At 57.6% G+C, this 12,635-nt stretch overlaps 1 protein-coding gene across 1 annotated transcript in view; it reads right to left on the minus strand.

The window, feature by feature from the left end:
* SHANK2 (SH3 and multiple ankyrin repeat domains 2) overlaps window positions 1-12,635 on the minus strand; it is a 490,743-nt gene that overhangs the window by 361,432 nt on the left and 116,676 nt on the right. Inside the window, exon 9 of the mRNA XM_072970511.1 lies at window positions 4,534-4,650. Coding sequence (XP_072826612.1) covers window positions 4,534-4,650 — 117 coding nt within the window. The remainder of the gene's footprint in view (window positions 1-4,533; window positions 4,651-12,635) is intronic.

Consider the following 12,635-nt stretch of genomic DNA (forward strand, 5'->3'; position numbering starts at 1 on the left):
ATCACCATCATCACCACCATCACCACCCTCATCATCACCACCACCATCATCATCACAATCACCACCATCATCATCATCACTATCACCACCACCATCATCATCACAATCACCACCATCATCATCATCACAATCATCACCACCCTCATCACCATCACCACCATCATCGCCACCATCACCACCACCACCATCGCCACCATCACCACCACCATCATCATCATCACAATCATCACCACCATCATCATCACAATCATCACCTCCATCATCATCACCACCACCATCATCACCACCATCATCACCACCCTCATCAACACCATCAACACCCTTATCATCACCATCACCACCATTAGCACCAACATCACCATCATCACCACCATCATCCTCATCACCATCACCATCATTGTCACCATCACTATCACAACCATTACAGCCACTTTAACTGAGATTCTGCCGTGTGCCAGGCATACCATATGTTTGTCTTCTATTTTAAGCCTCTTAGCAACCCTGAGAGTTAGGTATAATTATCTGCACATTATAGAGGAGGGATTTCAGAGCCCAAGGAAGACAAGCAGGTTGCCCAAGACAGCACAGGAAGGTACTGGTTTAGATCCCATGGAACCCAGACTGCCACGTCTCCCTGCCTTGCAACTGCACCTAACTAAGGCTGCTTCTTAATCCCCTCCTCTGACTCATATCCTGACTGAAGGCACTGTGTCCCCACCCTGGGACCGTCTCTTTCCCAACATCATTCCGCAGAGTGCCCGGTACGACCTCCCTTTCTGCTTGAGGTTGTACAGCAGTCTCTGTTGGCCCTGAGCCAGCCTCACGCAGCCACACGCATCCCGTGTGTGTGTAGCAAGAGGAAGGGGACACAGCGAGGAGGCCGGCACGTCGGTGACTCAGGGAGGACAGGGCTTCGGGTTAGGAAAGCTTGTGTGGGGTGCGTGACAAAGGCCAGGGGCCCTCCATCCCTCCTGGACAGTTCATTGTGAGCTCCCGGAGGATGCTGATGTGTTCAGAGCTGTGTGTCCCTGAATCACTTCGAGTCGCCGTCTGGACCGGCCTCTCTTACTACATCAGTGAGACATCTCAACGGTTGGGCAGGGGGGGCCTGAGAGAAGATAAAAAGGCCACAGCAGCATCCCAGGCAGAGGCATGAGGGATTCATGGGGCTGGACCCCAGAACACTTGCTGACTTCCTGTCCAGGGCCATGGGGCCACCAAAAGCAAGCCTGTGACCCTCCACAATGGCCCCTGGGATGTAATGCAAGGCAGGGTGTCCAAAACAGAGGTGCCCCCAGGCATCTCTACCCCATGCTGCAGCGGAGGGACAGATGGGTGGGGCTGGATAGCAGCAGGCTGGCGCCAATGGCACCAGGACCCTGGAGCGGGGACAGCTCTCACCTCGACAAGGGCTCCCTGGTGCGCGGGGAGGAAGTCACTCGGCCCTGGAGCCAGAAGTCTGTCCTTAACTTAGGTCTGGAGAAGGGGCAGATGCAGCCTTCTTCGCCTGGGCCTGGCAAACTGGGGCCCACGGGCTAAACTGGCCCGCTGCCTGTTTTATAAATAAAGTTTTATTGGCACACAGCCTCGCGCATTAACCTGCACAGTGTCTGCAGCAGCAGAGCTGAGGAGCTATGAAGAAGACCACGTGGTCTGAAAAGCTGGAATATTTAATAAGGGGTCTTTGCAGAAAAAGCCTGCTGGACCCGCTAACCTAAGGCATTGGGTGGTGGAGGGGGGAGGAGGGCACCTCTGGGCCCGCCTGAAGCCATCAGCCGACGGGTGGGGACAGATCCAGAGCACAGAGACTGAGATCGGTCAAATCCAGCCCCGTTAATCACCCGGGATACAGACTCCCAAACGTCTTAACCTTTTCTACTAAAAAGGTTACACCCTCAGAGACCATCATTATTTCACCATTATTTCAGGTGACAGAAAACATACTTTTTCTCTTTGGTTTCCTAGGTTTTTTTTAATGACAAAATACGCTTAAAATCTACTGGGGAAAATGAAGGGACGCTCTTCCTGTCTGAGGCAATAATTAGGAAGCACATGTTGGAGCAGATGTTTTCCCAGCCAAAGCCAAGCCTCCTGACGAGTGTTTTCCTAGTGCAGCTGAGAAGACACCTCCAGGCTCATCAAGCCATTCCGGCATCCAGCGCCGAGGAGCACCGAGTGCCCAGCTGCACGCAGATCCCCTCAATATGCCTTGTTAGGATGGTGGCCAGGGGCTCTCAGAATACGCCCTGAAGCCCGGCTCAGTCACTCCCCCAACCCCACGCGGCCAAGCTTCTCTCCTGCGCCAGGCACAGGGGACACCCTGGAAGATGGCAGTTTATGCCCCCGAGAAAGTGGGACCAAGGGGAAGGGACAGCAGGAAAGGCCTATTCATGGCCTGGTCCTTCACGTTGGCTGTACTGCCAAGGGCTGCAGAGTGAAAAATACAGCTAACTCTACCAGGGGCTCCTCAAAGAAAGGCTTGACTGAGGATTAGATATCTAAATTGGGTTTTGAAGAATGCACAGGAGTTGTCCAGGGTAAGAATTCAAGAGGGTGCAGTAGGTAGAATCAAAGTGGGACTTCAGAGAGGCTAGAGGGGGCCTGGGATGGGGCAGTCACGGAGTGAGCAGGGTAAAGGACTTGAGTGTAGGCAAAGGCTGGAGATTTCACTCACAAAGATGGAATCATTACTTCGGATTTGATGGCAGAGAGAGGACAAGCAGAGTGGATACAGCTTGGGGTGGGGGCTAGCAGTCACCCTAATCCACGATCTCCTCACTATTCCTCCAGGGTGTGGATCCCCCGACCCCCTCTTTGCTGGGCTGTTCCATGGAGTGTCCACACCTCCCCCACCTCCAGACCTGAAGCTCCTTGAAATCAGAGAAAGAGAAGAACGGAAGAAACAGGGCAGCGGAGCCTGCCACCAGGGACGGCCGGGACAGCCGTGGCTTCGGGCACCAAGGAAGCTGGCCTCGCCCCTTGGAGCAGTGCCCCGCCCGTCTCCAGGGAGCCCGGCCCCTCCTCATGCCCTCCACCAGCCCTGCCGCTGGCTCAGCCCTCCCCACTGCCTCGAGGAGGGGCCGGGGCTTCCCCAAGTTACTCCCTACGTGGCAGCGAGGTGCTCCCCCAGCACGGGGTGCACCCCCCATTTGGGGTTCAGCCCCAGGGAGGGCAGGGGTTGCACCCCCCCATCACTGCTTCCTGAACACACTCATGTCTGGCTCGCCTTGGTTTCAGTCCGTCTGACACAGAAGAGTGTGGGCTTTGTATTTAAACTGTTCACATCGAGGCTCCAAATGAAGTAAAAGTGGGGTCCTGAAGAGGTCTCTGCACCCCCATGTTCGCAGCAGCACTACTCACAACAGCCCAGAGGTGGGGGCCACCTGTGCCCCTGGCGGATGAATGCATAGAATGTGGTCCATCCAGACAGCAGAATATTATTCAGCCTTAAAAAGGCAGTAAATCCAGACACAGGCTACACCCCGATGAACCCTGAAGTCAGGAAGCTCAGTGAAGGAAGCCGGACACAGCAGGACAAACGCTGCAGGATTCCTCTCCCGAGAGGTCCCTAGGGTTGTCGTTCTCAGAGACAGAAAGCAGACGCTGGGGGCCGGGGCTGGGGATGGCAGGGGAGGACTGAGTGTGCAGTGGGAAAGATGGAAAGCTCTGGAGATGGTGACAGTGGTCATACAACGTGAATGCACTTAATATCACTGAACAGCATACTTAAAATTAGCTAGGTGGGCAAGTTTTGGTTATGTTTTATATGTTTTATCACAATTAAAAAGAGAAAGCCCGCTGGGGACGTGCTTGACATGCAGTGGCCCCATCGAGGTCTGGTGGGGTGCCATCACGGTATCCGGGGCTCTGTCAGCTGCACCCCTCCCCACCCAGGATCCGCCGAGGGATACGTGCAACACTGTAACTGCAGAGTCTGCACCCTCAGCTATGCGGGCTTCCTGTGCCCAGCCCCGACACGTCCCGGGACCACGCCTCTCACCTCCCAACTCCACTTCCTCTTCAGCAACAGGGATAACCATTCTCAAAGAAGCAGGTGAGACCTACCCCCTACTACGCCCCAAATGTTTGCATCTCCCCAAATTCCTGTGCTGAAGCCCTAAGCCCCAAAGTGACTGCACTGGGAGCTGGGTCTTCAGGAGGCAGTTAGGTTAAATGAGGTCGTGAAGGTGGGGCCCTGATCTGATGGGATTAGTGGCCTTATGAGAGGAGACACCAGAGCTCTTTCTCTCCACTGCATGGGGGCACAGGGGGAAGGCAGCTGGCTGCAAACCGGGAAGAGAGACTGGAATTCTCCAGGGACTAGGCAGGCCAGCACCTCAACCTCAGGCTCCTGGGCGCTGGGACTGTGAGAAAGCCGTGTCTGCTGTTTGAGCCGCCCCACCTGCGGGGCTGCGCTAGGCCGCCGGAGCGGACGCAGACGCAGACGCTGCCCCTGCAAGGAGCACAGCGCGGCCCTGGTCCTGGCGTTGGCGCGCTGGGGGCGGGCGTGGGGCGCGAGCCTGGCTCACTGACCTGGTTGTAGAGGGCGCAGATGTGCAGCGCGGTGTTCCCGGAGGCGTTCTGCGCCCCCATGTCAGCTCCGTAGAAAAGCAGGTGCTCCAGGTGCTGCACGTGCCCATACCTGCAGGCCTGAAACGAGAGTCCACGCTGTGAGCCCGGGCGCCACCCGGGACGCCCCAAGCCCCCCAGGCACGCAGCCGCCTCCCCTGGAACCGACCGTGTGGTCAACACAGCCCGACCCCTGCCCCCACTCTAGACAGGCCTCGCGCGTCAGCATCCCTGGGTGGGGATCAGAAGGAGCCAGTGATGGGTCTGAGGACTGTGCTCAGCTGTTCGACGGGGGTTCTGCAAGGTGGCCCCTGCAGCACCCAGCTCCTCCCATTTAGAACCACGGGACCGGAAGCCCAGAGAGACCCACGGCATGTCTTTGCCTCCAGCCTCAGGAACCAGCCCAGCAAGTATAATCCAGGATGCTCCATCCCCGGCCTTGCTTACCCAAGCTCCCCGCCCTGGGAGGAGGCGTGAAAGCAGCCCGGAGAGGTGCAGGCACCCGGCTGTGTCCTGGGCAGAGACCCCGCCTGCCCTCCTCTGGGCTAGGGGCATCCGGTTACTGCTTTAAACTGTAACCCACCCTGAAGAGAGCGCGAGGCGGGAGCAGCCCCACAGTGTGATTTACCCTTTCCTGAGCCCTTCTAAGGGGTGATGTGTGATTTGTGAGCCAACAAGGCTCTGGGTCAATCGGATCAGGCCCCCTTTTCCCCGAACCTCACTCTGAGCCTGTGTCTTCATGTGTGAACAGAAACCCTACTCCTCACGAGAGTCACGTGCATAAGGGACCTGAAAGGACCCCCCAGTGCTGCTCACAGGGAGCAGGGAGGCCCTGCAATGTGACCGGGCACTGCTGTCCAGCTCAGGCAGAGGGTCCAACAGACACTGCTCGATGCTGGGGCAACCCTTGACCTGGGCAGCAAGTCTTATCCAACAGACCCACCCCATCCACCGCCACCTCCTGGACACCCAGCGACAGGCAGCGTGAGGGCGTGAGACCCGCCATCCCGGGGACGGGGCAACAACCTGGATGGGGAGATGTGGAAGGCAAGGAAAGTGGGGTCCTGACCCCACACTGCTCACAGGGAGGGCGGGGAGGCACCCAGTGGGGAGGAAACAGCGGCCACACGGGGACAGGCAGCGGTGGGGGGTCGGGGCCGGGCTGCACAGTGACCAGAGGAAGGGGCGCTCATTAACCCTGCCTTTCGATCACTGAGGCAGGCCGAGGGAACCTGACCTCTGCCCAGTCCACGAGAAGCAGCTACACCTCACCAATTAACACTGAGGACGGATGACAGGCAAGACACGGGAAGCATACACTGGATGAGCTTAAAAAAAACAAAACCCCGAGTCACTCACAAGCTCTGTGCCTCCCATAAAATCCTCCGTTTATAGAGCAGATCGTCACCGTAGATACAGTGCTTTTACCTGCCCGCCCCTCACCCCCTTTTTGGGACAAGAGCACCTGCATCCTCCTTTAGGGACCACCCGAACCCGCTCCCAGGGGCCCGGGGCCCGGCCGCGCCCCTGCAGCCGGCACAGAACGTTCCACTCCTGACAGACGGGGCTGCGGATGCCCATGTGGCCCTCGGGGCCCTTGACGACTGAGGCCGGAACACCTGCTGCAACGACTGAGAAAGTGGAATTCTCTTTCCCCCAGGATGGCCGGCAAAGAAGTCACGGGAGCCCAGAGCCGCTGGGCCACCAACACAGGGGAACAGAGGCGAGGGAGTCACAGGAAGGAGAGAAAACAAGACACACACACCCCCACCCCCCACCCCAAGGTGATGCCGCGTGAACCCCTTCAGCCACGACCACGCCTGGACTCCTTAGGACACAGTGTAGGCATAATTTTCATTCTCCCCTTAAACCAGTCTGAACTGGGATTTTTGTTCCTTCAATTTCAGGAGCCCAGCTCACCAGCTCCCGCCAAAGGGCCTCCAGGAGGCAGGACTGTGCCACGGCGCAGCCGAAATACCCTGTCATCAGCACAGAGGGGGCCGTGTGAGCGTGAGGACACTGAGCAACCAGCCCGGGCTCCTCGCCCGCCCTCCCTCAGTTAAGCTGAAATCGTGAGACTTCACGTCACACCCTCGGGATGGCGTCACCCTCTTCTTACCAAGAGCCACAACAGGCTCAGCGCTAAGAGGGAAAACAGAGCTGTTAACTCTGAGCAGACCGCCTGGGAAAGGCCCCCCGAGGGCCTCCTTCCCGCTCCTGTCTTCTCTCTCCCAGCCTGTTGTTTTAAAACAAAGCCAAACGAATTCAGACAAACACTGAAACAAAAACAAAACCTCCCCTAGCCCCACAGTGGTGCAGTCTGCCATTCACTTCACTCTTCTAAAGGGTCCTCTTTGCCAGTCTCCTTTTTTAAACCACGGCTGTTACCTGACAGTAGCTGTGCTTGCTGGCGCAGCAGCCTGGTGGGCGAGGAGGGGGTGAGGGGGCCCGAGGGAGGTGGCGGCCAGACGGGTCAGCAGCCGGGCTGCGTGCAGCGGGCTGAGCAACAGGCCCATAAAGGAGGGGCAGGGAGCAGGCTTCCCACTGGTGAAGGGAGCTACCAACGACGTGCAGGAGAAAACCAGAATGAACTCTGGGGACGGTGCCAGGAAAGCACATGGCTTCCAACACAGAGAGAAGCCAAGAAAACGTGCAGACCTGCGTGGACGCAGGTCCCCAGCTCCCGCGCCCGAGAGGGCCGGGGATCAGCAGCAGCCCGGGAGCGGCGAGCACGCTCAACGCCAGGCCTCGGGTCCTAACCCCACCCTGTGCTCCGAGAGGCCAGGACTCCTCACGGAAACGGCCAACTCCGGCGCCGCGGCGGGAGAAGGACAAGATGAGCTTGGAACACCTTGCTGAGCGAGAAGCAAAGATGTGCTCAAGAAAGGATGGGGACAGGGCCAAAGGACAAACAGGCCATGCTGACGGGGCTCCCACGGGCCCCAAGAGGGACAGCACGAACAGATCGTTGACCTGCTGAATGAACAGAAATCCACGAAACCGCACTGCCGTAAACAAGGGAACAAACAGACAAGAAGAGAGAGCTCTTCCCGGTAACAGGAAGCCAACCAACTAGCGTGAGACAAGGACGGGGTGGGAAATCTCCGTTTAGCAATTAATCGCTTAATTCAGGCAGGAAACACCAGCGGATGCTGAAGCCATCAGGAGAGAGAAGGGTGGGAGGAGGGGTTTTCCCAAACAGTGCGAAGACCCCGGAAAACACCAACCAGAAAGGGAAGCAGGAGCTGCGGTGGAGGCCCCGCCGAGTCCGCCCGAGCTGGTGGTCAGAGCGAACGTCGCCAGTGACAGCAAACGGCCACCACGCCCCACCCGGGCGGACGCACTGCCCGAAACGCGCGTCCCGCTTGTCATCGTGAGGGAGCAGCGAGCAAACCCAGTCTGGGGGACAGCCTCCCGCAGGACCAGCCCCGCCGCCTTCAACACAGTCCCTGAGAGAATCGAGGGAAGACGGATGACGTCTCCCAGGCGGAAGGGCTCACGCAGGGTCCCTGACTGGCTGCTACGACCATGAGGGCCATTACTGGGACAAGGGGAAAGACGCAGAGTGGCCTCTGGGTGAAGGGTATGTGGGAGTTCTCTGTCCTGTTCCCGCAACTCCTCTGTAAGCCTGAAATTGAAATAATAGTCACTCACAATTAAAAAAAAAAGAAATTTGTACTTGTTTATCACAAAGAACCTCAAAGCTTACCAGAGTAAGAACCCGTCCTCCCCCAAGATGAGCCGTGCTAACCCCCGTCCTTTTTTTTTAAAGAGGTGTTGTGCTTTCTGGCCCTTGGGAGACAGATTAAAAGGACTGACAGAGCCAGAGAGTAACTAGAATGGAAAAGAAAACAGCATGCCTCCAACTCGCTTAGCCATTCTGTCGGAGATGCCTTCTGGAAAACGCACGTCTCCTGCCTGCAAATCTCCGGGCACGTGCACTTGGAGGCGGTGCCCCACGAGATCTGGGATTCACCCCAGCTCTGCTGGGTGTCCCCGTCACAGGCCAAACACATAATTTGCGTAAATTAGGGACAAGGGTGCTCCTTCCTTCAAGCGCTTCACTGCCACCTGCTGGACACCTGTTGTGATGACCCTTCAAGCCTGAATTTACAGCAAATGAAACAACGCCCCCTGGGGTTGTGCAACTCAACTGGAGCAATGCGAAGTTCACTGCGTTGCAAATGTTTCTGCTTGGTTCAGTGCCACAAGTAAAATTATCTAAGTCCCCACCACACAGGCATTTCTCCTACAACATGTGCTTTGCAACATGAGCTGGAGATTGCACAGCTGAACAGTCAGACTACAACAGTTGTCCCCCCAGCTTAGGCGCCGGCAGGCCCCTCACCCAGACACACGAAACACTCCATACCCCGTGGAGCCACTGGCTGCTCTGTGGCCCTGCGTTCCCGGGTCTTCAATGGCTGGCAGTGGTCATGCTGGCGGCCCAACAGGGAGTCAGGGGACTGGGCCATGAGTGTACGGACTGCAGCGCAAACCACAAAAAGTGGGTAGTTCTGCTCTGATCAGTGCTATGGCCTGAGCTCTGTTCCCCAAATTCATATGTTGAAACCCTAAGCCCCAGCACCTCAGAATGTGACTGCATTTGGAGATGGGGGTCTTTAAAGAGGAGATTAAGGTAAAATGAGGTTACTAGGGTGGGCCCGAATCCTACATGATGAGTGTCCATATAAGAGGAGATCAGGACACAGACACACACAGAGGGACACCACGTGAGGACCCGGGGAGAAGACGGCCATCTCCACGCCAAGGAGAGAGGCGCCAGGAGGAGCCGACCCCGCCCACCCCTGGGCCTCGGACTCCCACCCCCAGGACTGTTGTCTGAGCTGCCGGGGCTGCAGGACTTTGTTACCACAGCCTTTAATAAACCAATACGATCAGTTCAGGTCAACTACTTTGTGAGGTTCAGGCTGAAAAGTGACATAAGAGACGTGATGCTCAGAATTCCAAAAGGAAAGGTCCCAGTATTTTGACGTCTAAGGGGATGCCCCCCAACTTTCCCCATGGACCCCACTGCTTTAAAATGTGATTTCTGGATACAAGAGGTCCCTGAAGACTCAGCTTAAGTCACTACAGCAGAACACGGGCTCTGACTGAGGCGAGAAGGAGGCGCATCCTCCACCCTGGTCTTGGGGTCATCACCCACGCCCTCTCCCCGTGGTGCCTCCTCTGCCCTCAGCCCCAGGAGTTGGGGCTGACTGTGAAGACGGTGGCTCGGTGGTCCTCAGTCCCCCTGGAGGCTCACCGTGAAATGCGACCTTGCTGACTTCTCCAGAGGGAACGTTCCTCATCTGGGCAGCGTGGGGGCTCAGGTGCAGATCTGACCCCCAGGTCAGTACAGAGCAGACCCCCAGCTGCATGGCTCAGCTCTCTCCACAGGGCCCCAGGGTCTCAGTGGCTTGAGATGTGGGCTTGGAGCAAAGCATTGGGTCTGGAGTAACAACACGGGCCAGGGAGGGGCCCCCAGGCTCTGGTCCTTCCACCTGGCAGCCGGGGGATCCAGGCTCTCAGATCCAGGGGTCCTCATCTGCAAAGCTGCAGGTAACAGCTGCGTGCTGTGTCCACAGTGAGGCCCCCACACTGATGGCCGTGAACTGTGCTACACTAACCCTCTGTAGGCATTGTGGGAACACCATCTCCAGGCCCGTTTGTGATGCCTCCACCCCAGGAGGCCAGTGGCGCTGCTCCCTGACCTGAGGCTACATCTGCCCATCGCTGTGGCCTGGCTGAGATGCCCGCTCTTGTTAGGACTGGCCACTCCCGGTGGGGGCTGTCGGAGCTCTCGGGGGCTCTCTGCCCAAGCCTGTGCTCCCGTTGGTCCCAGCTCCCGTGGATGCGGCGTGTACCCCAGCTGTCAGCACCCCGGCACCCATGGGCACCCCAGCACACTAGGAAAACCCTCAGGTAAAGGAAGAAGACCAGAGTCCATACTGGTGCGGCCATGCCTTCTGGAGGTCAACCCACCCAGCCAACATGTACGCAGGGGCGTGGGGGGTGCGCAGACGCACAGCCCTGCCCTCGAAGGGCTGCGGGTCCTCCTGGGAGACGGTGGCACACACAGCACCCACAGACTGGGAGCCACACCGTGCTGTGAGCACCATCGGTGGACCTCCTGGGGGGCTGCCTCCTTACCACGGGGTGAGGAAAAGCACCAAGGGCCTGGAGCCCAGGGCTGAGGGTAAACGGGGGTGGGAGGGTGGGGGGTGAGCCCAGTGAGAAGAGGGAGGGAGAGGAGGAGCAGTAACCAAAGACTGCAATTTCTTTAGGCTTAAAACCCCGCATTAGAAAACGGTAAGCGATAAACAGCAACCACAACAAAACTAAGATCAAATGATAAAACGTCCTTTAAAAATTGTTGCAGAAATCAAATGAGATCTGTATGAAGGCCTGAGAACAAACTGGTTAAGTGCTCTGTCAAGTACCATTTCTTAGAGACAAAGCCAGACACTCCCCATGATGATGAGGAGGACAGCAGGGGTGTGGCCAGATGGTGGTGATGGGGGTGTGGCCAGGGAATGAGAGGAGGGCGTGGCCAGATGGTGGTGATGGGGTGTGGCCAGGGAATGAGAGGAGGGCGTGGCCAGATGGTGGTGATGGGGGTGTGGCCAGGGAATGAGAGGAGGGCGTGGCCAGATGGTGGTGATGGGGTGTGGCCAGGGAATGAGAGGAGGGCGTGGCCAGATGGTGGTGATGGGGGTGTGGCCAGGGGATGAGAGGAGGGCGTGGCCAGATGGTGGTGATGGGGTGTGGCCAGGGGATGAGAGGAGGGCGTGGCCAGATGGTGGTGATGGGGTGTGGCCAGGGAATGAGAGGAGGGCGTGGCCAGATGGTGGTGATGGGGTGTGGCCAGGGGATGAGGATTAGGGCGTGGCCAGATGGTGGTGATGGGGGTGTGGCCAGGGGATGAGAGGAGGGAATGGCAAGATGATGACAATGATGATGATGGTGGGGGCGTGGCTAGCATTTACTGAGCACTAACCAGATGCCAGGCACTAGTGTGTCATTTAACTGTCTCAAGAGCTTTATGAGTTACAGCTCAGCCAACTTTAGACATTAGCAAATAAGCTCAGAGAGGGTAAGTCACTAGCTCAGGTGACCCAGGTCATGCTGAGGGGGCTGTCTGCGATCCCAGGCTGTGTAACACTCAGCCAAGTATACCCTACTGACAATGCAAGAAGGAAATCTCACTTATCTTCTAAAACAGAATCAGACAAAATCTCGGAGGGAGGGAGGGAGGGAGCGAGACGCCCCACGTGGGCCTGTCACGTGGGCACAGCTGTGCATGAAGGCGTGTGGAAACACCAGACCGGCTCCTCTGCCAAGCAGCTGTCCTCTCACTGGGGACGGCCACCCCACCCCAGGGCCTTGCCTTGACCTCACCAGTAACATATCCTCGAGTCCCAAGACAGCCAAGCCCACAGCCCCTGAGGTCGGAGCAGGGTGCCAGGCGCTGCGCAGGTGGGTGTAAGTGCTCGACAGCTAGACTGCAGAGTGAATCTCCCTGGTCTGATGCCCACGTTCCCGGGCTGCAGGGGTGCATTTGAGTGGTTTTTACTTCTTTCTTGATGCTTCCTCATATTTTCAAAGAACTGTATGTTGAGCAGGCGTTTCTTTTGTAATTAAAAAAATTTAGGGTAACGTGAATAACAAGTTTAAAGATCCTTTGCAGACAGCAGTTCAAAAGAGCGCTCTCCCAATATCAGCCTGCAGGGGGCGCACATCCCAGTCGCAGGGCCTGGGGGCCGAGTCTTGCTCCTTCCGGATGAAACCCTGGGTGCCCAGCACCACCCGGGGCAGCCAACCAAGCGGCCTGCAACACCTGCGAGCAGGCCGGCTGCGGACAACTTGACCCCTGGTAGGATGGGCGCCAGCCGGCTGGGAAGGAGCTGCCGGATGCTACACAGAGGGGCGTAGACCCCAGAACTCCGAGGTGCTTCCCCAAGAGGGCCGGGCCAGAGTCGGCCCAGCTGGGCGATGCAAACCCATCTGCCCTTCATTTCCTTCCGCCACAAGTGCGTGTCGTTAGACGGGTGGCTTCTGTCTGA

This window comes from Vicugna pacos, chromosome 10 (genome assembly GCF_048564905.1).
Source record: "Vicugna pacos chromosome 10, VicPac4, whole genome shotgun sequence".
Taxonomy (NCBI): domain Eukaryota; kingdom Metazoa; phylum Chordata; class Mammalia; order Artiodactyla; family Camelidae; genus Vicugna; species Vicugna pacos.